The sequence below is a fragment of the Pyrus communis genome, chromosome 8 (assembly GCF_963583255.1).
Source record: "Pyrus communis chromosome 8, drPyrComm1.1, whole genome shotgun sequence".
NCBI classification, from domain to species: Eukaryota; Viridiplantae; Streptophyta; class Magnoliopsida; order Rosales; family Rosaceae; genus Pyrus; species Pyrus communis.
In genome coordinates, this window is record NC_084810.1 from 1,824,552 (window position 1) to 1,850,613 (window position 26,062).

The window sequence follows — 26,062 nt, forward strand, 5'->3', positions numbered from 1 at the left end:
GGTTCTAGTTTGGATAGCTCTGTTGGTGGCTCTCGAGGGATTCACGGCATATCTGACAGATTATCACCAGTGTAGGATCACTTTTGGGTGTGTTTATTTAGTTTTTGTTTCTCCAGACTGCACTAGGTCTTCCGTGCTTTGAATATTGTATTCACACTTATGTTTGCACTTGTATGTTATTTACGCAGCGTTTAGCTTGGTTTTTATTTATTCGTACTTTTATTATTCTTAGCTTCCGCACTGTGCACATGGTTACGTCATTCTCACGTGACGGCCAGCATGCCCTGACTTCGGTCGGGGTGTGTCACAATCTATTACCCTTCTTTATTACTTCTTGTGAAAAACCACAACGGATGACCTGATAATAACAAATGAAGAGCTCCAGATGGACATTGAGTTGCATAACATATTGGATATGGCATGCAAGGAGGATGGCATGGATGAAATTTCAAAATGCATTCCTCCTCTTAACACTTTTGATGGTAAGTTTCTAAAGTATTTTCTCAAATTATTAAGATTGATTTTGGAATTTAGGGTTTTTGTTCTCTTCTTGTGTTAGGTTTTATCTCAATTTGTTTTTTAGGTTTATTTTTTTCTTTCCCTACTTTGTGGTTCAAATGTCAATCGAATGAATGAATACTGGTGTAGTTTTAATTTTTAGAGAAGATTTTCAAATTATGGATTAGAAAATTAAAAATTGATTTGTGTTGGTTTTGGGGAAATTAATTTTTTGTTGGAATGTTGTTTCTATTGGTCCCCAATACACTTTAACTTAATGGTAAATTGGAATTAGGTTTAAATGTTGTGGTTTTACCTAGGCCCCATGACCATATGGAATTATTGGGTGCCTAATCTCAATGTGCAAAAATCGATGTAAAGAGCCGTTTTGCAGCGAGTCTGCTGCCAGTAAATACCTACACATTGTTCAATAATTCTTGTCTATGAATGAATATTGAATCCATTTACTGCACTAGTTTGTCAATCAATACAATTCCATAGTTTAGGATGATAAGGATTCCTAACGCCACCCATATAAAAATTAAGAAAGGAAATTTTAGGAGTTTCAATTTTCAACACATCCTTTTATTCTTGTTTTGTTTTCATGCAAAATGAGAAAGAAAAGGATTATGTGTGGGCTCTAAAAATGTTTAGTAAGATTTTGGGAGTTAATAATCATCCTATGGTGGTTATAACGGATAGGGAGTTGGCATTGATGAATGCTATACGCATTGTCTTTCTGAGTACTTCCAATCTTTTTTGCGTGTGGCATAGTGAGAAAAATATACTTGCAAATTGTAAGGCTCATTTTGAGGAAGAAGTTGATTGGATTGATTTCATTTCTACTTGGACAATTTTAATCCAATCTCCTAATGAAACATCATTCAATGAAGCTTGGAGTCGTTTTGAAGTTAAGTACAAGGAGAAGAAATTTGTTTTGAAATATATTCTTAGTACTTGGCTTCCATATAAAGAAAACTTTGTAAGTGCATGGTCTGAGAAAGTTACCCACTTTGGTAATCGTTTACTTTAAGAGCCGAAGGTGCACATGCAACGCTAAAAAAATATCTTCAAGTTTCAACCGGAAGTCTTCGCGGGGTAAAAGAAAAAATATGTCTTGCTATTGAAAATCAATTTCAAGAAATCAAAACTCAACTTTCAAGTGAAAAAGTTAGAGTTTCACACAAGTTTCAGCTTCCCTTCTTCAAAGACGTTGTTACTCATGTATCTAGATTTACATTGAATGAGTTATATAATTAATATGAAGCATCAAGTTCTTGTGATCTTCCATCTCAATGTAAGGGCCATTTTCTCAAGACAATGGGTCTTCCTTGTGCTCACATGATTAGAGAGATGAATATTGAAGTCTTGCAACTAAATGACATACATCCACAATGGAGGATTGGTAGAAGATTGTTTGTCAATGATCGTCATGTAAGCTTGGACAATGAACAAGATCAAATAAGCGGCCTTCTAGTGGAGTTTAAAGATAAGTATGAAAAGTTACCTCTTGCTCAAAAAAGGGATACCAAAAGGCAACTTTGTGAATTTCTTGATACTTCTCTTCCATTAACTCTTAAGCCTAATGTTAAACCTCACAAAGGTCGTCCAATGGGGTCTAAAAATAGAAAAGAATCAAGCTCTACAAAGCGTGGTCGTTCAAAGTTTAAAATAGTGGAGAAGGCTCAGAAACGTGCTCGACATGTGTGTCATTTTTTTTATTTATCTTTTAATATTGTCTACTATGGTCATGATTATTTATATATATGTATAACTGAATGTTCATTGTTTATAGGTGTGAGGAGCATAATGATTTGCCAAAGAAACTTTTTTGTTAACTTCGTTCCAAAGGGCATGCTTCTCTGCTAGAGCGAAAGAATCTGTCAAAGTTAGATCTTCTTTCATGATCAATTCTTTGAACAACGGGTGCTCGGTTGGGAGTCATTTTTGGAAGGCTGCTTTAGCTATCGAGTTGTTGCATCCAACTATCTTTGCCTTCCCTGCTTTGAACCTCTTCACATAGTCGCGAAACGACTCTTTTGGGTTCTTCTTGACGTTGAACAAGTGGTAGGACTTTTTCTTGATTGAGCAATATGGTGCATATTCTTTGGTGAAAACCAAAGAAAATTCATCGAAACTCTAGATGGATAGTGGCGGCAAGGTGCATAACTAATCTTGCGCCGCACCTTGTAGAGTGGTGGTGAATATCTTGCACATGAGATTGTCATTGTTTTGATAAAGGATCATTGTGTTTCGGTAGTGTTTCAAATGTCTCTCTGGGTCTTCATCTCATTTGAAGGATGTGAAATATGGCATGCTAAACTTGCGTAGAGGCTCTGCCTGCTCGATCCCGTCTATGAAGGGTTACCTGCTTATGTTGGTTATGTCCCTTAGTAATGCCTCGTTGGTGATCTTGTTGTGTTTGAAATCGCGCAATTGCTCGGTCAAGAGTCTCTCTACTTCTTCCTGAATTTGCCTTTAATGAGGGTAGCTGAGCTCTCGGTTGCCCCTAGTCGTGACTTGCTGGTATAGGCTGCTCTTCCATGTGTTTGGCTAGTCTATGTCGCTGATGCGGTGCATGTGATGTGTTCCTAGCAGGCGAACGAGTTCTTCACAAGTTGTCGGTTAAACTTGAAGGAAGATTTGTGAAAAACAAGTTCATTTGAGCAACATCAATAACATGCAATTAACAATTAAAAGGCGGAATCATGTTTATATGCACTCAAAAACAAAACTTAACCCATGAACTTCAAAGCCTAGTAGATAGGTGAACCAAGACTCAACTCAAAATAAAGTGAGTTGAGAAATCAATACCTTTGTAGATTCCTCTTTGCATAAGCAAAGGCTAATCACCCAAAGAGAGGGCCTTCATTCCTTGCATCTTAGATCCATGGATTTGGATGGATGAAAAGGTTTCTCCAAGTTCCCAAAATTGAGAACCTCTAAGTCTCCACACCAAGGCATATTGAAGAAGAAATGAGTGACCTAGAGGAAGTAAGATTGCTAGCTTTTCCCCTCTAGATTGGCCGGCCTCTTTGAGAGCAAAGGGAGGTTTGTGTTCTCATCTTTACTCCTAAGAAAACCCTAAGGATGAAATGGCTATAAAGATGTCTTTATACCACCTCACAATGGAGTAGCAAACTTGCAATTAAGCCAAGTTCACTACCCTCCTCTAAATGGCCGGCCTAAGGGGATTTATTGGGCTATTTGGGCCTTTGTGAATCATTATTCATTAAGTTGTCATACAACTTAAGTCAATGGACTTGACGTTCGAAGCCCATTGGGCCTTAAGGTCCAAAACTATCCCGAGGTCTTTAATGAACTTATTCGTTTGATTAATTAACATATTAATTAATCCTTGCCATAAATAATTAAACCATTTAATTATTCTTACTCATCTCCGTTGAATCTTCAATCTCTACCTTACACGGTGTACGATCCATTAGGTTCCTTTTAGCGAGGCAGTGGGTGATTCAAACTCTTTCAAATCGATTGTGAATTGAAACTTACTTTCAATTCTCCCGTTAGTGATAATACACTTTTAGGGCTTCCACAAACCATGGTTGACGCCTAGCAGCATGTCATGGTTACCTAAGCTAATCAGAAGAGGTGGAGAACCTATTTAGTTTTAGGATTACAAATGCAATACGGTCTTTCTCTAATACAATACTCTTGACCACATTGTTTGGTTTGATAGTTTATTCATGTCTACTATCCAATGTGAGTCTTGTGCTTATATGATTACCTTGAATGTGATTTGGAACACATTCCTAAATCTCATTCATACTTTGGCCAAAGATTCTTAATCATATCATAGAGTATTCTCCCTCAAACAGTTTGAAGGTTAGAGATCCCTTGTTGCGCATTCACTTGCCTCCATGGCTAAGTGGCTTAACCCCAACGATGCCGTGGACACCCTCCTGATGGAGTGACTTTGACATAATCACAGATTAAGAACCTAACCACAAGACAACTGTGATGCCTCAGGTCAAAAGACTAATTTGCATTATCCCAACCATGAGTTCTAATGTGACATGAATATGAGAACTCTTTGTTGATCGTGTTCAGTGAACTCATTCTCTATTGAGCACCTACGTACTTGTCTTGATGTCACACACACCAATGACTCGAGACTAGTCACTCTCCCTGAGAGAAGACATAGCACGTACTGATCTTAACGGACTGTCAATGCCCAACTAACAATCCTATGATCAGGACCGTTTAGGATGTGTCAACGAAAGAATGGTCTCATGAATCTAACTTCTTTAGATCGCATTCTTCCAATCACATATTCCTTGGACTTATCGTTTAAGCATATAACATTTATATGAGACGGCTCAAACAATAATCTTTGCCCTTTACATTTAAACTACATTAGTTTAACTTTGTGAAATGTCCGTAAAGTATCATCATATGATTGGTTTTAAGGCACATTTCCAACAAAACTTGAGCCAAATTGAGTAATTACTTCTCTCCGTCCGTCGTGCGGCCAACTCCGATGTGAGGTGGATGATGCTCCTTGCGGACTTAGCCGCGAATGAACATTTCGCCTAGAAGGTTACTCATGTTGACTATCAGAGTGTGACCCCAATCGTGAATGTCGTTGGCCTAGTCGAGAGTGCACACTTATTCGCGCTCTAAGACGGGAGTATACGCTATCTCAAAGGCTTAGTAGAAAGTGTACACTGCCCGAACGCTAGGTTCGTGGTTGGTTAAGTGGCTGCCTGCTGGGACGCTGCTATAGAGGTTCTTCGTCTACCCTTATCCTACTTTGGGACTCCTAGTCTAGGCCATGTTGCATCTCAGTGCGCTGCAAGAGTTGATTCACCAAGGTCATCTGCTGCGCGAGGGCGCTCGTCAACTCTATGACTTGTCGAGACAAGTGTTGTTTTCCATTTGGGTTAAAAGAGCTTGGAAGGAATGTATTTCCTTGAGTAGTGGAAGTGTAGTAGACTCCGGGCGCGAGATTTGAGTTGGGAAATGTCAAATCCGCAGAAAAATATGGTGAAAATGTTCTCGGTTCAATCGTCGGTCTAGAAATTTGGAGTCGAGACGGTTGAACTAATCTTGGACCGATTTGGGTTGCTTAGAAAGCCACAGGAGTAGGTTGGGCCACATGAGCAGGCTGGGCCGCGAGAATGGGTTGCTTGGTGGGAGCAGGTTGGGTCACGGGAGTGGGCTGCTCGGCAGGAGTAGCCTGTGCCATGGGAGTGGGTTGCTCGGCATGTGGCACACGTGGGTGTGAGGTTAGGGCTTAGCTCGGCAATGCGTTGGGTTCGTGTCGGGTTTGGGCGACACGGGCCAGTTTGCCTTAGGCTTGGAATGACACAGCTTGGGTCGTGGCCTTGGTGCTATGGGCTTTGGATGGCACGGCAAGCTTGGATGACATGGCTTGGGCCATGGTGGTGCCTTCATGGACCTCATCATGGGTGGCTACTATGGTGACCACTGCGGTGGTTGCCTTGGTGGTGGTGTCACTCCACTTATTGTCACGTTTAGCTTCGTGGATCGTCGTGGTCCCATCTCTTGAACATTGGAATTTTCGTTCGTTGAAGTTTCCAAATTTCTTGCCATTTTACTTTTCTTTTATGTTTTACCAAAGAATTTTTGCAAATAAAAAGATTCTAAAAATAAGAATGTACGAAAAAACTACAAATGGACAAGAAAATATAAAACCTTGGATGCAAAAGTTTTCTACGAGTGTGTGACTCAACTCTCAATGAAAGCACCAATTTGTGGATGCAAATTTCTTCCTTCTTGTTCTTGGACTAAATTGCACCTACAAAACAAATAACACCTCATGTCAAGGCCAAGAGTCTCACGCGCCCATGATGAATGAGGGAGTTTTGGCTAAAGAACCTCCGATGTCGAAATTAGAATTTTGAGGAAAAAATGTTTGGAGAATTTAGAGAATTTAGCAAGAGAATTGGAATTGAGTTTTGAAGAGAATGAGATAGTATTTATAGGGGTGTGGCCGACCCCTTTAAGAAGAGGAGGACCGGCTACTTGGTTGGTATTTTGGGTGAGGTTCATGATTTGTAGCTAATTAGGAATAATTGAATAATAAATCAATTAATTAGCTAATTAATAGAATAATTTCCTAATTGATTAGCTAATTAATATAATAAAAGAGGAATAATTTGGGAGTTACCTTGTGAAGAGGAATTAATGAGGATGGATGAAATAGGTTTTGAATTGTTACCTCTTTTGGGCACTTTTGACTTGGTTAAGAGATGATTGCCCACTGCTCGTGCGTAGGAATCCTGGTGTGCCTTGAGGGTAATTTTGTCATTTTCACCCAAAAATCCACGTGTTGCCTTGTGATTAATTTTGGCTCCACACCATTCAATCTATTTATTTTCAAATTCGCCTCACCGTGCAGTTTTGAAAATTAAGGTGAGACTTCCCGTTGAGATTCTTGAGTGTTGAACCCTATTTCTGGGTCTCACTCCTCCACACGGAAAACGAGTATGGCTCCGTGCACGCCAAAACAACACCGGCTTAGTGAACGTAAAAAAGGGCGACCTTCTTGCATGCAAAACAATACGGACACCTCGAATGCAGAATGAGGCGAACCCAAACACACAAACTATTTATTTTCGCCTTTGCCTTCGCTTTCGCCTCATTGGGAAGTTTTAAAAATTAAAGTAAGACTTTCTGTTGTGCCTGGCCATACGGATTCGACTAGAGCCATCGAAACTTCACCCTTCCTAATCCCAAACGGAAGCAGCTTTTGCAGTTGCCGCCCAGTTTCAAAGTCAATATTCTTGAGGTTGGAACCCATTTAACAATGTTTTGGGCCTCAATACATCTTCACTTATTTCCTTGTTTTCAACCTAGGTATTATACTAAATATGCATATATTGTTCAATAAATTGTAAAACCGCTTTGAAATGTTTTATAAAATTTTCCTTAATGCTCACATATAATATTTTGCGAAAATAAAAAAATTGAATTTTTGACAAATAACGTGGGTAGAACTCATTGCGCAAATTGAAGCTGGCTTGGAGCACGGAAAATGAGGATATCAATTTAAATCTAATGGTATTTGAATTTAAATAAAGTAACTTAGGAAGAAAATAAAATTCAATAAAAAAAAACATAAACTAAATAAATAAAATAGAAAATGATACGATCGGTATTTTGCTAATGATTGTCCGAATTATTGTCGCTACCTAGCTAGTGATTGTGCTACATCATAATCGCTAACGTCATAACGGACCCCCCTTTCTAATTTTTTTTTTTTTTTAAATTTATTTTTTGCATATGTTTCTTTATTCTCTTACCAATAGTTCCTCACCCCCCTTGAATATGGTCTTTCTCCTTGAGCCCGTCAAATACTTCGCCAATCAACCGTTTGTCAGGATCCAATCTCTTCACACTACCAATAGCTTTCTTGAAATAGTCTAGTGCTTTTTCCTTATGTTCTTGTTTCAAATAACCCCAAGTAAGAAGCTTCCAAGTACTGTAACACGGCATGCATGTGTACTCAACATCATTCATTTTGGGGAACAATGGTTTTACTATTTTCCAGATTCGCCGAACACCTTCCTTATCGCCAATGATCGTATGCAGGCTGAGCAGGGAGGAATATGCGACTCAAATTTTCGGAGTTGCCAATGCCTCCATCTCCTTCAAGGTTACTGCCCTTTAGCTAATTAATAGAATAATTTCCTAATTGATTAACTAATTAATATAATAAAAGATGAATGATTCGGGAGTTACCTTGTGGAGAGGATTTGATGAGGATAGATGAAATAGGTTTTGAATTGTTACCTATTTTGGGCACTTTTGACTTGGTTGAGAGATGATTGCCCACTACTAGCGCGTAGGAATTTCGGCGTGTCTTGAGGGTAATTTTGTCCTTTTAACCCAAAAATCCACGTGTCGCCTTGTGATTATTTTTGGCTCCACACCATTCAATCTATTTATTTTCATCTTCACCTTACTATGAAGTTTTGAAAATTAAGGTGAGACTTTCCATTGAGATTCTTGAGTGTCGAACCCCATTTCTAGGTCTCACTCCTGCACACAGAAAACGAGTCTGGCTCTGTGTATGCCAAAACAACATTGGCTCAATGAACGTAAAAAAGGGCAACCTTCTTGCATGCAAAACAATACGGACACCTCACATGCAGAATGAGACGAACCTAAACACACAAACTATTTATTTTTGCTTCGCCTCAACGGGAAGTTTTAAAAATTAAAGTAAGACTTTCTGTTATGTTTCTTTATTCTCTTACCAATAGTTCCTCACCCCCTTGAATATGGTCTTTCTCCTTGAGCCTCATTTAACAATGTTTTGGGCCTCAATACATCTTCACTTATTTTCTTTGTTTTCAACCTAGGTAATATACTAAATATATATATATTGTTCAATAAATTGTAAAACCGATTCGAAATGTTTTATAAAATTTTTCTTAATGCTCACATACAATATTTCACGAACATAAAAAAAAAAAATTGAATTTTTGACAAAAAAAACGTGGGTGTTAGGCGGCCTTGATGCACGCAAAATGAAGCAGACACCGCGCATGCAGAATGAGGTGAACTTAGGCGCAAGAACAATGAGGCAAGGTTAGTTCACCGAAAAACTGGAAGGCTTCTGTTATGTAAAACGAGGCTGGACCCACGCATGAAACGAGGTAGAATTCGTCGCGCAAACTGAAGCTGGCTTGGAGCACGAAAAATGAGGATATCAATTTAAATCTAATGGTATTTGAATCTAAATAAGGTAACGTAGGAAGAAAAGAAAATTCAATAAAAAAAACATAAACTAAATAAATAAAATGGAAAATGATACGATCGGTAATTTGTTAACGATTGTCCGTGAGTATTGTCGCTATCTTTGTAGTGATTGTGTGCCTTAATAATCGCTAGCATCATACCGATCCTCCATTTCTATATATATTTTATTTATTTATTTATTTTTTGCTTATGTTTCTTTATACTCTTACCAATAGTTCCTCACCCCCTTGAATATGGTTTTTCTCCTTGAGCCTGTCAAATACTTCGCCAATCAACCGTTTGTCAGGATCCCATCTCTTTACACCACCAACAGCTTTCTTGAAATACTCTAGCGCTTTTTCCGTATGTTCTTGTTCTTGTTCTTGTTATTGTTTCAAATAACCCCAAGTAAGAAGCTCCCAAGTGAGTATTTATTAAATATAGTAAAAAATTAATCCTTAATTTCAAAAATATCACTTTTTATAAAATCTTTCAAATATATCCAAAATTCCATCTAAATAGACATAAATACCCTCAAATTTAACAATCAAATAAATTAAAGACTTTTTAGCCAAAATGATTCGTGACATTGACATAACTCCTTAATCTGGTCCTTAACAATGAATGATAATCAATAGTAGTGTTCTTGAATTTGTCTATCGTGAATCATTTTAGTCTTTCTTTGAATTTGTTCATCGTGATCATTTTAGTTTTTTCGTGAAAAATCTATCAATTACTCTGTTAGTGTGATGATGTGACGCTACTTGGGTCTCACAAATACAATCATATAACGACATGTGAATTAACTTTAAAAACTATTTTATATTTAAAACTAAAAATGATATTAGTAAGAAAAAAAGTGTTGAATGCATGATTGAAATTTTGTTGCTCCCATTTGCGGTAACTGCGACGGCCCTCAATGTCGGTGATGAGGGGGTCGAAGGGGATAGGGTTGTGGTGGTGGAGTGTAGAAGCGAAGGTGAAGTTGGACCGGAGCTTAAGGCGACAGTAGCTAGAAAACCTTTAATTTATTTAATTGTTAAATTTGAGGGTATTTGTGCCTATTTAAGTAAAAATTTGTTTATATTTGAAAGTTTTTATAAAAAGTGACATTTTTGAAAGGGAAGTATTATTGGCAGTCCAAAAATCTCATTATACACTCCGTACAAGTGTATTTTTCTTTCTAAATATAGAAAGATTGGAGTGTAGAATGAAAATTTTAGAGTGCCAATAACAATGCCCTTTTGAAATTAAGAGTTAATTTTTTACTATATTTGATAAATACTCCTCCCAAGTACTGTAACACGGCTTTATGCCATTTCGCACCATCAGATTATGAAAGGTTTCAGCCCTTTTCATTTGGTCTTCGTTGATGTACGCTGCAAGAAGTATATTTGAAACCCTAGGATCACGAGTCCCCGAAAACGGACTCCCATTCAGTATACAGTTTCCCAGCTTCTTCAAACTGCTCGAGTTTCACAAGTGAAGATAGCATGCATGTGTGCTCATTTTGGGGAACAATGGTTTTACTTTTTTCCAGATTCGCCGAACACCTTCCTTATCGCCAATGATTGTATGCAGGCTGAGCAGGGAGGAATATGCGACTATAATTTTCGGAGTTGCCAATGCCTCCATCTCCTTCAAGGTTACTGCCCTTTAGACTCTAGTGCACTACCCAAGAGTCTCCTTCCCAGTGTGTCTCGGTCGCTGCCGGCTGCTCGAGCTTTTCGCTGCGGTGGCGGCCACCGCTTTCGTTACCTCATGCGCTTCTGCTGAGAAATATAGGACGGCGGCGATGGAGCTTCGCAGGGTTCGAAGTAACATCTTCGCTTCGGTTAGTGAACCGCGCTGGTATCAGCTCTACTGTCCCAGTCACAAGAACCTCGAGAGTCGACGCGGGGATTTTGGTACGAGCAACATATTGGACTTTTACTGGGCTTTTGGTACGAGAGAATTGGGCTTTTATTGGTCTTTTGGTACGAGAGAATTATTGGGCTTTGAATTTAAAGCCACGTCTTTCTCTCCAAGCAAGATCGAACAGTGCAGAAACCAAACGACAGCGTATGAACTGTCGTTCTCGCGCCTTCGTTGATTCGTTCAACGTATAAAAACCCCGGGGCTCTCTCATCCCTTCAACCATAAAAATAAAAATAAAAAACTCTCATCCCGTTGGCCATGTCAGCACTTATGTACACCGGAAAGCGCACCGGCGTCCGAGTCGTCGTCGCCGGCGAACGCGGCACCGGCAAGTCGACTTTGATTGCCGCCGTGGCCACCGACGCTTTCGACCCCGCCGTCCCTCCCGTGCTTCCCGCAACGCGCCTCGCCGCCGATATGTTTCCAGATCACGTTCCCCTCACCATCATCGACACCTCCTCCAGGTCAGCTATACATACACAGATATATATATATATATATATGTGTGTGTATATATATACATACACAGTAAAATTAGGGAATGCTTGAAAATTCAATTTCTTTTTCGCCAAGAAAAAATAGAAAGCAGATTTTTTGATGTGAATTTGCTCGATATTTTTGAATAGCTTGGAGAATTGCAGTAAGAGGAACGAAGAATTGAACCGAGCGGATGTGGTGGTGCTAACGTATGCCTGCGATCAGCCGATGACGCTCACTCGTCTGACTACTTACTGGCTGCTCGAGCTTCGGCACTTGGAGGTTTGCAATTCAATTATTCAAGTGGTTAGGTGCTATGAAATTGTTTGAATTGTTAATTTTTTTTATTAATTAATCGATAATATGGGAATGTGGAACAAAATATTAGGTGAAGGTGCCGGTAATTCTGGTTGGATGCAAGTTAGATTTGCGAAATCCGCAGGAACAGATGAGCATGGAGCAGGTGATGGCACCAATCATGCATCAGTTTAGGGAAATTCAGACTTGCATTGAGTGTTCTGCATCCGCTCAAGTTCAGGTATGTTTAAATGCCAAAATGCTTTTCGTTATGTGTTGTTATATAAAGGTGAGGGAGCTTCAAGTTTGAGCAATGTGAATTTTACTTGTGTACAGGTTCCCGAAGTGTTTCATTATGCTTCAAAGGCAGTCCTTCATCCAACAACTCCGTTGTTTGATCAAGAAACGCAAAGTCTGCAACCCCGATGTATTAGAGCTTTGAAAAGGATTTTTACTCTTTGTGATTGTGACATGGACGGTGCCCTTAATGATGAGGAGCTGAATAAATTCCAGGTCTTTTTTCTTTTCTTTTGTCATGTGTTTTGTGGTCCTTTTTAATCGCTTATTTGGAAGTTTGATGTTATGTAACTGTCACAAACAGGTTGAGTGTTTTAATGCTCCACTACAGCCTGGGGAAATTGTGGGAGTTAAGAGGGTTGTACATGAGAGGAAACCAGAAGGTGTCAATGATATTGGTCTTACCCCCGAGGGGTTCTATTATCTTCATACTCTTTTCATTGAGAGAGAACGTATTGAGACAACTTGGTCTGTCCTCAGAAAATTTGGATATGATGATGGTCTAAAACTCAGGGAAGACCTTCTCGTACTTCCATCCAAGCGTTCTCCAGATCAGGTATAGCTCAATCTTATCATATTAAGGTTTTAGTGTTGTCTAAACTGTTTTGTTAATTGAAAGGTATTGGGGCAAGTTTTGTCATAAACAGTTGTATTGGTATCTGCCTGTGTGTTTATTTTCTATCGTTTCTTGATACTTTGTTATTAATGATGGATACGAAATACTTACTCTTAAATGTCATATTTTAGAGCATGGAGCTGACGAGTGAGGCTATTGAGCACCTGAAGGGGATCTTTCGTATAAATGACCGTGATAATGTATGCCATAATATCCATTCTCACCATACTTTTGTGCCTTTGCGATGTGATTTATGCTCTTTCTATGCTATAACTGTGCTAATGAGTCTGCTGTCATTTTATTTCCAAATGTGCCTTGGCAACTAGGATGGAGCCCTTCAACCACATGAGCTTGATAACCTATTTTCTACTGCTCCAGAAAAGTGAGTTCAGCCAATCAGTTATGTTCCTTAGTTTAATGCAATATATATATATATATATATATATATATATTTATTTATTTCATTTTGTTGGACTGGTTATTCCCGTATTTTTTCAGTGAAACCACTCTAATTGTTACCAGCATATTATGCTGCTTGTGCCAGCTGAGAAGGGTACACCTCTGTTTCCTGCAAGATTTCATAGTTATTTGATAGATTTGTGCTTGAGTTTATACTTTCTGTTTAATGGGCAGTGAATTTTCTGTTCCTCACAAACAACCAAATGTTTAAGTGTTAGGATAAGATCCTGAATATCTAGTTGTCTTTATGAGTTGCTGAAACATATTAATGATGGAGTCATGGTTAATTTCTCTCGTGATGAGTTTAGGTTTGCAAATGGTAAGAGATGGCCAGGATGTCAGACTCCAAATGTTAAAGATTCTGTCTTTCTCTTATACAATAACAATACTTTTGATTGTGATAGTGTCACGAGCTACACGTTATTAGTTTCTTCCAAGTTACTATAACTAACCCCTAAAGTCCTGATTTATCTCCATGTTTTTCTGCCCTTTCCCTTATACTTTTTTGTTAGTTGTGGATAAAATAATGTATGTTCCTATCATTGTTTCGTTTTATTCTCCAAAAATAGATTAATATACTGTTCACTGAAATTTCAGTCCTTGGAGTGAAGCTCCTTACGAGGATGCTGCAGAGACAACGGCATCAGGGAATTTACCTCTTAATGCGTTTTTGTCTGAGGTATCTTCTTTTTCATTGCTACCCTGTTTATATTAGCTTACATATGTTCATCATGAATTTTTTGTTGTCTATTTTGGATGATATACATGTTTCCATTTTTCTTTGTTCAATCTCCTTAAGCCAATTGTAAACTGTAACTATATCTTTGTTTTGTGTGACCAGTGGGCCCTCATGACACTGATAGATCCAAAGCAAAGTTTGGCGAATTTGATATATGTTGGGTTCAATGGCAGTCCTGCTTCAGCAATCCATGTTACTAGAAGAAGAGCAGTAGATCGTAAAAAGCAAAAAACGGAAAGAAATGTTTTCAATTGCTTCGTTTTTGGTCCTAAAAATGCAGGAAAATCCGCTCTTTTAAATTCATTCATAGGAAGGTATGGCTCTCCCTCTTCACTGTACTCAACATAGTTAATTAGTACTCCTTTTATTATAAATGTGAAGAGAAAGGGTTAACCTATTGACCCACAGTAACCAAACTTACCTCAATACCTAATCCCATTTTCTCAATCCTTTGTTAGAACAAATTTGGTTGGGTGATAATAACCTCCTAGCTCTCAGATACTGTTTTAGTTCTACACAAATGAACTATTTTGATTCTGAAACTACCCAATTTTCTTTTCTTTTTTCTTTTCAAACTGAGACAAAGCTCACCATGTCTGCTATCCATTTCCTGTTTGACTGTGGTCTATTTTCCACTTTTAGAAAACTTTTGTGGGACTGTACATTTGTTCTTTCATTTGGCTTTGTTAATTTGTTGTTGCCCATTTTAACCTCAGACCTTTCTCAAAGAGCGAGACTATACCTACTGGTGAACGTTATGCAGTGAATGTCATTAACCAGATTGGGGTGAGTACTATCATATTTAACATTTCTGCATTGAGATAGTTTTTGTGAGAATAAGGCAAGTTTAATGAAGTCCTGGTTTAAAATAAATTGAAGTGTGGCAAATAAAATAAGTGAACAAACATGATTGCCTATATGATTCCTAGTATCCTGGATCTAAATATATCCGTTATTTGATTTCTTGACTTGTTCACAGGGGAATAAGACTCTTGTACTGAGAGAGATACCAGAAGATGAAGTGAAAACACATTTGTCTGATAAGACCTTTTTGGCAGCCTGTGATGTTGCTGTCTTTGTTCATTCCAGGTAATTCGATTTTCTTTTGTTCAATAAAATTGTCAAATTTATTATTTCACTTTTGCACAAGACGTAATGTAATGGTAATTTATGTTATGCTTTCCTTTCATGAGATCGTTACTTCTTATAGTTGTTGACCAATTTATATAACTGGCATTGTAATAGGATTGAAATAATTTTGCATGGTATACACATGTGTGTATAATTTTAACATACAAGGGATTCTGTATATAGGGGTACTCACTTGGTTTGGTTTGCTCCACACTGGGCTTAACCCAGAGTCAATGCTTTAGTGCAGGATGAGGTTTTTGTTAGAACCTATTAACCAACCCATGTAAGGTTTGGTGGTTTTGTTTGTTTGGGTTGGTTCAGAGTTTGCAAATTGCATTTTTTTGTGGAAAAATGTTGTTCATATGTAGACCCCCCACAGATGGGTGAAGATGGCTGAAAAGTTGATCGAACTTAAAAGATCCACATAACAATTTAGACCTTTATATGATTAGACAAATAATTCAATCATTTTGTATATCTATATATGTAGCATGCAGTTCTGTTGGTTTTACGTGTCCTTCTGGCATTAGTTGAATAACTTAGATACGCCTGAAGTCTTATTTGTGTCTCTGATATCATGTTGTGCCACTGTTTTTCACTTTCTAGTTCGAGTGAACATTCATGGAAGAGATCAAGAGAACTCCTTGTGGAGGTTGCTAAGCAAGGAGAAGAAAGTGGCTATGGAGTACCTTGCCTCCTTATTGCTGCAAAGGATGATCTTGGTGCATATCCAATGGCAGTACGAGATTCAGTCGCGGTATACAAGTCTTCATTGTTTTGTCTTCACATACTTTCATATGTCTGGGAAATGCATTATCAACTGCACCATGAACTTGTGTTTTTGCTTCGTATTATTCATTTTGAGGGAGAATGAAGCTGATAATTATGGATATTTGACTCTGTTGTTTCAGATAAGTCACGAACTGGGCATTGAGGCACCTGTTCGTGTGAGCATGAAGTTGAGCACTATGAATGATGTGTTCTATAAAATCATAAATGTAGCTGAGCATCCTCACTTGAGCATTCCCGAAACTGAGGCTAGGAGGAACCGCAAGAAGTACCTCCAGGTTGTTAATCAATCTCTTTTGTGCGTTTCAGGTACGTAGCACCTCTCTTTTGCTTTCTCTATCTTGTATAGGCATTACCTTATGTGAATGTTCTTTACTATAGATGTGTTATATCAAATTACAGTTGGGGCAGCTATTGCTGTTGTCGGACTGGCAGCTTATCGTGCCTATGCAGCAAGGAGAAACGCTTCTGGTTAGACACCGGGATTTGTCCATCAATCATTTGCTGTTGCAACCTACAACATTTTCATTGCTGGTTAGTTTTCCGTCATACCTTTCCTAAAAATTTTGGAACTAGTTCAATAGGGACACACTCGAAACAGCGCATTTATAGAAATACTAGCAATTATAATTTTTTTTCCCGAGCGGGATGACTTCCGTTAACATATAGAGATCTCCTATGGTTCATACCAGAATTGCTTGTAATTTAAGCAGTGGTAATTTCAAGTTTACTAACAATCAATTTTGATCTTAAGCCGTTACTTATCCCTGTTTTTACTGTCGAAATACTGTTTAACTCCGATCCGGAGAAGCTTGGCAGTTATTATTGAGTTGTGAGTTTGCTTTCACAGAGACACGATTGATTTTCTTTCTTAGACTTCGGATTAGAATGAATGTCTGGTTTATATTCCCAGTTTAGCATGTGGTCCAATATTCCCAATTTAGACAGCGAATTGGAATGAATTTGGCTTCTACCCATGCGTTCCGGTTTTGAAACTCCATCTCTTAAATTATTGTATCAGTTTTGAACTCTTCTTCTCCTCCTTTTAATAATAATAAAATTTGAAAAAAATAAAATAAAATTCCCAGTCGATACAGATTTTGTGGTTTTTTCTGAAAACCCCAATTGGCAAATGAACTTCTGGGTTGGACTCTTGGAAGTAAAATTGATTTTTTTAAGATTGGGCTTCTTTAAAGTCCAAAGGAACTCATAAGAATTGATTGTCCTCGAAGCCCAATACATATCTCGAGGATCTAATAACTCACTACTTAGAATTTGTACACAAGTTTAAATCCCCTCTCCGTAAATAAGAGTAGATTAAAATATTCTATCATCAAAATAAAAATAAATAAATAAAACTTAACTATTTATATATAGAGCAACCCTTTCCTATATGGTGGTTAAATATATAAATTTTAATTGTCTACACAAAATAGTGATAGAGTGACCTAAACCTCACAATGAGCTAGCTATATTAATTTGGTTCGAATTCGTTTTGGCAAGAAACCGAATCCAATACCTCACACTTACAAGTGAAGAATAATATCATTAAATTGTAATCTTAAATGGCAACAATAATGCTACTTAGACATACAAAGTTAACCACATTATTGATCACCTCTCTAACATGGGCATTAAGTGAATTTTATATACAATGGTGGAATCCACCGGTATTTAAGAGGTGGTTAGTATGATTTTTGTGTCTATTCCTACAAACAAATGGTCAAAATCAACGTAGTACGTGGTTGGGAACGAATTCTAAGCTTGTATTTCACACGAAAAGCCTGAGTTTGATTCATGACGCTGGTAAATGACACGATGATTGCTAGGTCGAGGTTGAAATACCTCTGTGAGTCTTCCTGACACTCAAAAAGATAGATTGTCACGGCGAAGCCACTAGCTAACAAACTATTAACAAAAAGTCAAGATCAATATAGTCACCAAGTATTAACAATTTCTATTTCACTAGTCAATTTTTAAACTCCTAGAATTTATGTAGAGCGCGATTTAAACTCAATTACAACATAACAAACACGTTGTCTAAGCTTAACCAACTAGACCAACCCACACATACCTAAGCCCACATTTGGCCTAGTACACGAAGTATAGGCATTAGGTATTACATGTGATGTGTCCCAAATTGTCTCAAATCAAATCTATGCAGTAATGGTGTAATTTCGGCAAAAAGTTATGTCTGCTCGATTAGGGCATCCCTGCACTGGATGGACGGGCATATGCAAATCATGTAGTTCTATTTGTGTATAAATCTCAAATCCTAAATCAACCTATTTACTAGGTAATTGAGTGAGAGAGAACAATGTAGAAAAACACATGATTTTGTCTTTTTAGGGGGGGGGGGGGGGGGCGACGGCGGGGGGGGGGGGGGTGTCTCTGCCTTCACTTCACACCGTTGATCCAGATATTTATGCTCCTCTTTGGGTTTACCTTGATTGAACTTGTTGGCCAAAATTTTCAACAATCTCATCGATTCAAACCTACAAATCGGGGACAAAGTCGCTAAGCCAATTATGATTTCATGCGTGATACTTAATTACAGTAGCAAAAGGCTAAATTTTATGTAAAGCCACATAGAGGATGGTCGCCTCTAGATTCCTGGCAGCATGGGCGTGTCATCCTTCACCTTAGGCTTCTATTGTTTAGGCCTCATTGGAGGATTTTTCGCATTGGATTGAGGCTCATTTTATGTATCTGTTTGTAAATGATGTGAGTAAAACTATTACTCATGCTATGTTTGTATAAGTAACGTCTAGTGTATGTCTGTTTGTCTTTTCTTAGAGTTTGTATTAGATGTATGTGCAAGATCGATGTATTCGCTATAAATCTAATTGATTATTATATTTGAATTTCATTTGTATTCGAGAATGTGTCAGTATTTTGTGTTTTTGTACATTGCATCACCCTTACTTGAAAGAAAAAAACAAAGAATCTGATTTGACTTAAAGGATGGGGGATTGTGGAATATCGACATGTATCAAGTTGGCACAGATAGAGGTAAACAAGATCTTGTTCTTTGGTTTCCATCACTTCCAAAGAAAAACCTCCCTTGGTCAAGTTTCTCTCGGTGATCTGTCTGCCTGACGAGCAATTTTATTTCTCTCAAGATCTCAATGTATCTCTTTTAGTTGCATGCTTTTTGACTATTTTCCTTCATGAATCTCTGCAGGGGCTAGCTCCCTAAGATCGTTGTCCCAACGTTATTGGTGCATTTGAAGAAGAGAAATCATGGATAGAGAATCTAGAGAGAGGAAAGGAAAGAGAGCATAAACTTCTGTGTACTCCAAATACATGTGACTTAGTTTATTATTTTATGTGTAAGTGTACGATATAATTGATCTATTTCATTTATAATAATAATAACAAAACACAATTTACCAAAAAAAAAAACAAAAATAGAATTTAATTTATAATGTAAGTGAAATAATAGAGTAATATGACAGTATTTTAAGTACACCAAAAAATCTCTTCCAACGGGAGATAGTGAGAGAGAGAGAAGAGAGAGAGAGAGAGTAACTATCCATGATCGACCGATGTAAACTCATGTGTTCAGAGCTATAGTATAATCTGGTTCTATACATGAAGATATATTATTGATCACTCTCGCCATGAACATGCATGTAACATATTGCATGAAACTAACGTGAAAAATACGTGAATTAAGTCTCAAACAAGTAATTGATGTCTCTAGCTAGTGAGAAATTTTCAGTATTGCCAGGAATACGAAGCGGTATACACTTTGTGTCATCATATAATTGATGGAAATTTCTTTTTTCAAGTATCTCTTCAATTGTATATTATGTGGCGTACTGATCCGTGTTTCGAGAACACTGAAAAATTCTCCTAGCTAGTCGATAGATACAATGGCGTACGGCTAGGATTTCCCTCCAAGATAAACGATCAACGTACACGTACTAAGATATCGTCTACAGCTAGGGTTCCTAGCTACGTACCTAGCTTATCATATAATTGTACGAGTGGGCCAGGCCAGGGGGCCGCCAGGGGTAACGGTCGAATTGAAGACAGACACATGAATTACAAAATGGATCGACGTTCAGAAAATCTTTTTTCTTTTCCTTTCTGTTTTGAGCAATCAGACAAAGAAATCTAATGTATGAAACCCCAACAAAGAGCATAGATATCGAGAATCCAAAATGCATATGGAAATTACGGTCGTGGGGTCCCGCAGTTTGATACCGTCTTGGATCTTCTGCTCTGAATCATCCCCTTCATCCTCTTGTCAAGCATGCAGATTCTCAGATACCACTTCCTCATCAACTGCCATGATGAGTACTAGTTGTTTGTAGCATTAATTAATTCATGCATTGCAACCCATTAAGTAAAGCATACGTATATGTGATATGTGTTTAATTAGTAGAGAAACTATTAAAATCAGTAATATGTGTGAATAAACACACACACACATATATATATATATATATGCGCGCTTTCTCTACTAAAATCAGTAATATGTGTGTGTAAACACATATGTGCGCTCTTTCTACTAAAATCAGTAATATGTGTGTGTAAACACACACACACATATATATATATATACACGCGCGCATGCATGCTTTTACTCGGGCCAAGAGAAAATGCATTTGCGTCACAAATTAATTAAGTAATTTAAGGTTATATATGCATAAAACTTTCTATGGTCATTTATCCAGTGATAATATTACACGTTATAGTCATGTTCTCTTGGTTATCAGTTTACTAATTCATGGCCAGCATATTCGTATCAAACAACTTGTCTTAACATTAAATACAAGTAATGCATATATATATAAACACTGCAATTTATGCATGCGACTACGTACATGACGTGTAAATGTCGTTGTATTGAAATGATAAGATAAATGCTAAGAGATTCTCTTAAAGTGAGACTCTTCATGAATTATCTGTCACATCATAGTTTAACGTATCTCGTGTCACTATTATAATTTTGTGCAAAAAACATAAGTTGGCAGAGAATCCATGGTAAGTCCTCTTTGTTGCAGTCATATTTAGAATAAGAATGTGATTGTGTAAATCCTAGTAGATATGAGAATATATCTTATATTCCAATTAGGAGTTGATTACCTATTAAATTTTGTAATTCTAAAGGGAAAGGTTTTTACCTATCCTACTACTATAAATAAAGGCACAATGGGATGAATCAAACACACCTCATAATTAAATCACTCTCTCTTCTCCCTCAATACCGTCGGCCCCTCTCTCTCTAAACCCTTAGATCGTTCAATCAAATAGGCCTACAACACTCTTGTTATTTCTCAAATAATATCGGTGCTGGATTGACTCATTAGTAGTGGATGGCTGAACAGCTCCTTTTTTAAATCTTGACAAGGTGCAAGTGCTTGGGCCACATTGTTAACTTTAACATCCCCTCCCCAACCTCCCACACACCCCGCGACCGGTCCTCACATTCTCTCTATGGTTATAAAATCCAATACCAACTCAGCCATCAATATGTCATTTAGAATATTGGTGATAAAGAAGTCTAAAGAAACAAATGTTTCATGCTTTTAAGACACCAACCAAGTAATATATCGAGCCATCAGCACCAAGGACTCGGGTGGCCTTGGTTTAAAGCTAGCATGCATATCTAATTATCTACGTGCCCTTACAATATTGCCCTATTTATGATTGGTCCTTACTCCTTGGTATCTGCTTGCTTGTTTAGTAGACTTTTCTCATCTCCATTATCAAACCAAAAAGTATTTTTCCCATCTATATTATCTATAATCTGATTATATTAATGTTAAGGAAACGAAAATTGTAAATCAAATTTTGTAAACTAAATGATGTGGCTGTTGATGATTGGATTGTTACTTAAGTGTTAACGCGCTTATTTCCTATTAGTACACATCATTTGGTTTAAAAATTTGGTCTCACTAGCATTATCTATCTCATTAATATTCATTTGATCCTGTGAATTTGAAAACTAACCCTAATTATATAGTAATATATGTGTTATCATATTACGTAAATATGTTTACAATAGAGAGATTATATAAAATATATAACGGCCACATGCAACGCAAATTTGATACAATTATCACAAAATTCGAAATATATAAAATTGCTTTTGAAATTGTCTGAATAACATTCCTTCTAACAAACTAGGTGTATAAGATTAATAACCTTATACATCGTAATTAACCCAAAAACTACTATAGTTTATTGGAAATCAACTAATTAAGGCGGGAGGTGAAACATCAAATCTAACATGGCAGCTCCAATACCCGGGAATTGGAGAGGATTGAAGAAATGGCAGTGATATTCATATAATGAAGTTTACTTTCCACGATTAATTTTTGGTCATTTATTTTTTTAAATTCATTTTATCTAACAACCACAAAATTTAAAAAATGTGTGTGAGAAATAAAAATAGATGTATAGATAGCATTACTAATTCTTCAGAAGAGGAAATCGGATTAGGATGATGACATGGATATCAAACACAAGATCCGTACGGAACACTGGAATAATGCATGGTTGATAAGAGGTCAAAAATATTATTGGACACAAGTGGAGAGCAATGGAGTTGAACACGTAGGACAAAAGGGGTGTCCATCGCGATGCTGAGTGGAAGACCACACATAATTAATGGGTGGAATTTACAATCTTCCCGTTCCAATTAAGGAATAATATTATGCATATCAGTATATATGCATGGCAGGATGAGATCGATGACCACAGTCCAGGGGACCTGTCGATGTTGTGGACTTAATTTGTGTTTGTAAAAAGCTTAGATTAATTTGGTGCTAGTCCCTTTTTCACACCTCACACATTAATATTTTTGTGTGGATAATCCTTCCTTTATTCTCCACAAGGATGAAGATTCTTATCATCATATGACATTGTTTCATTTCACTGTATAACGTCATAATTAAGCTACTTATTTTTTAGAGACACGAAGTAGCGCAATATGAACATCATAAACTGTCCAATAATAATTAAAACCAATTGTTGCTTATCGGTTCCTATCTTTTTTATAGGAATATTTGTAAAGTGAAATAAAGTCATGTTCGAGAAGAAAAGAGGGGTTTCCACCTTACTGAGAATTAGGAAAGTGTTATGTGGTGCAATATTTTCTCAGGTGCAAAGCCACGGCATGCCATCCACGAATGGGACAAGGACAGCTCAGGCATAGTCATGTACACAAAGTTGCATACATGTAACGCAAAGATAACCATAGCTTAAATGTGGGGACAATTCAACATTTTGAGGTCTTTGTGCGGGCTTTGTGTTCTTTCTCTTGTACAGTTGGGTGGACAAAGTGGTGGGATTGTTTTGAACGTCAAATTGTGAGGAAACAAAACTTTTGCTGTGCAGCAATAATTTTTACGTACATATATGTCAACGAGTTCTTCTATTATGTTAAGAGTTTTCTTTAAAACATTGAAATAGTGGTATCAGGTGGTCCTAATTAAGGTATATTAGGCGCTAGTCGAGCAAAGAGCTGTGCCTAGTGAGAGTATGCACCTAGACGGACTAGGCAGATTTAAAGTATATTTATTACATATGATATACATAAGTGTCTATCTACACTTAAAAAAAAATATATGCTTATATTGAGAATTTGAATTTATTATTTAACATATAACATACAAAAATATCAAAATTTTGCTTCAGTATTTTAGTGACTTTGATGAGATGAAAGTTCAAGTGATTATGAGTTCGTAGTACTTTACGAAATATTTTTCAAAGGTCATATGAATTTATAGTGAATTTTAAAAGAAATAACGGTGTCAAACATGTAGTATAAAAAGTATTGGTTGAGTAAATATCATTCTTTTATTAATTAAAATGCTAGCAACCTGATTGGACAACAATTAAAAAAATGAAAAATGGGGAGTTGGCCATGAGGGAAATGGAGAGAGAAAGTCTTTCATCTTCATTGAAACCAAAGTCCAAGAACAATAGAGCCATGGTAGATTTCTCTGCGTTCCTCTTCCTCTGGGCTTCTATCGCACAACATTTGCACAGCCATAGTCGTCTCGTCTTCTCTCTTTCACCACCTGCCAAAACCATTAAGCGGTCCTCAAAAATCCTCTTAGGCGCTTATTTGGACTTCCAAGTGGTCCTAAGACCACCTGGGTACATGAGTGGATTCGCTTCTGCATCGAAACATCTCTTAAATTCGAGTTTTAGACGACTCCAAAAATGCTGCTGGCTTATAATAAGTAGAAACTTTCATTAAAATAGCTAATACTAGTTTACCATGCATGACCTTATGAAGATAATACACATTAATATATAATTTTAGAACAAGAAGAGATTTTTTAGTATGCTTTGGGGTCTACTATAGCACGAATTTTTAACCATTAGATCTTTATTCAATAACTAAAATCAAACAATAAAAAATTCTAGACTATAAGATACTTTGAAGTATAATAGAATTTTCCATGTGTCACGGCCAATGGGATCGATAAAAATCAAACCAAGATGAAGAGTGGAGTATGATTACTTTCAGTTGAAATATGGAACAATACCGACCAGTTTCTGAAGACTGCAAATGGCCGGAGCTTTAATAATTTAGGAAGAAAAATGAATTTCATTGGAGGAGAAGTGAATCTCCTAACATGCAATATTGCAAAAAGGCCTCCATTATGGGATGTGTCAGATCAATTCCCATGAGTAGTAGGGCAAAGACTGATATATCGTAAGGGTATTATACTTACGTACAACATATTGCCAAGAAAACTGGAAACCCTAATTGGTTCGCATGCAGAAACGCCGAGAGATGCATAGTAATAACGTAGGATGTACATATTGTGTCATGGTGCGAAAATTATAATCATTGACCTATCTTCTGTTACCAAATGTTGGCCGTTGTAAATGTGCACATGATCGATCACTAGGTCGAAGGACATTCTGTCTCTATTTTGTAAAGAAAGTCTAAACTACATCATTTCAATGTATTTTTTTTTATATATACATTTGATATTATCTACACTAAAGGGTAAGAGAATAGATTAAATCTTACAATGGGACAGCCCTAATAATTTGGTTCGAATTCGTCTTGGGTGAGAATTGAATCTAAGACCTCTTACTTTTTTTTTTTTTGAACAAAAAAACATCTCGCTTACAAATGGAAAAAAATAACAGTACAAATGTTTTTAATTTGACGGGATTAAGTTAATCACAAGTGTGTAGAAGGCATTAATAATTATTACCTTGAATTCGGTCCTAGCTAATTGTGGTACAAGTAAACCGGCAGGAAAAAAAAAATATATATATATATGCTGTATTTTTTTTACTGAATATGGCAATTCAGAAAACAAGAAATGAAGAAGACATTATATATATCTTTTCACCATCAGTTTGATGCTTAGGTTGAGTGTATACATCATGGTCTTGTACAAAATTAAGGCACTTATTGGTGCTGTTTTCTAATTAGCACAGGCTCCTACGAACATGCAAAAACTATTGAAGAATGTAGATCCATATGTTTGAATCTTGACGGAATAAAATACCATCTTTAAATGAATAGTTTCTGTTGGTGTTAAAATTCGGACGAAACTTGATTGAGTTTAACATGTATTTGATCTGAATGTTGATTTCAGTCTCAGTGTCATGAGATGGCTCAAGAGTCAAGAGAAAGAGAAAATCGTGTGACACTGTTAGAGGATACCAACAAACAGTAGTGTGTGTAGAGTTGTGTTGTATTTGTGCGTAGATTTGACTTTTTAACCAAAAGATTGTGCACCAAGTGGAACGTTGGTTCAATTAAATTCTTTTTTATGCCTCGAGCGAACGAGGACTTGAAATCTAGTGCAAAAATGAGTGTTTGCATAAGTTATTACTAGAAATGAAATTAGAAATAGATATAGAAACAGGAAACTAAATGTTATCAATTCATGACGAAATCAATTAGAAATGTTTACGAAATATGGGTTAGCCAATCAACATGACTTGAAATGTAAATAAACTTGAAAATGTAATGAAACCAGTCAGCTTTAGCAAAAATCAGGTCATGTAGGACAAGATAATGCTAGAGGAGTCCATTGAAGTCACTGGTATCAGACTAGACTAAGTATGAAACATTGTCTCAAATAGGTGATCAAGGTGGTTGGAATTGCAAGTCAACCACA

At 37.0% G+C, this 26,062-nt stretch overlaps 1 protein-coding gene across 1 annotated transcript; it reads left to right on the forward strand.

Moving 5' to 3' along the window:
* The first annotated feature begins 11,377 nt into the window (after window positions 1-11,377).
* Window positions 11,378-16,800, forward strand: LOC137742717 (mitochondrial Rho GTPase 2-like). Its single transcript, XM_068482655.1, has 14 exons — window positions 11,378-11,606; window positions 11,769-11,901; window positions 12,008-12,157; window positions 12,253-12,429; window positions 12,518-12,769; window positions 12,961-13,029; window positions 13,156-13,211; window positions 13,886-13,967; window positions 14,130-14,341; window positions 14,744-14,813; window positions 15,007-15,116; window positions 15,765-15,915; window positions 16,070-16,256; window positions 16,350-16,800. The coding sequence occupies exons 1-14, from the start codon at window positions 11,401-11,403 to the stop codon at window positions 16,421-16,423; spliced, it is 1,929 nt and encodes a 642-aa protein (XP_068338756.1). The 5' UTR covers window positions 11,378-11,400; the 3' UTR covers window positions 16,424-16,800.
* Window positions 16,801-26,062: the final 9,262 nt, after the last annotated feature.

Coding starts and splice junctions, on each gene's coding strand:
- LOC137742717 (XM_068482655.1), top strand. CDS start 11,401: ATGTCAGCACTTATGTACACCGGAAAGCGCACCGGCGTCCGAGTCGTC. Junction 11,607..11,768: donor ATCATCGACACCTCCTCCAG/GTCAGCTATACA, acceptor ATTTTTGAATAG/CTTGGAGAATTGCAGTAAGA. Junction 13,968..14,129: donor TTAATGCGTTTTTGTCTGAG/GTATCTTCTTTT, acceptor TTGTGTGACCAG/TGGGCCCTCATGACACTGAT.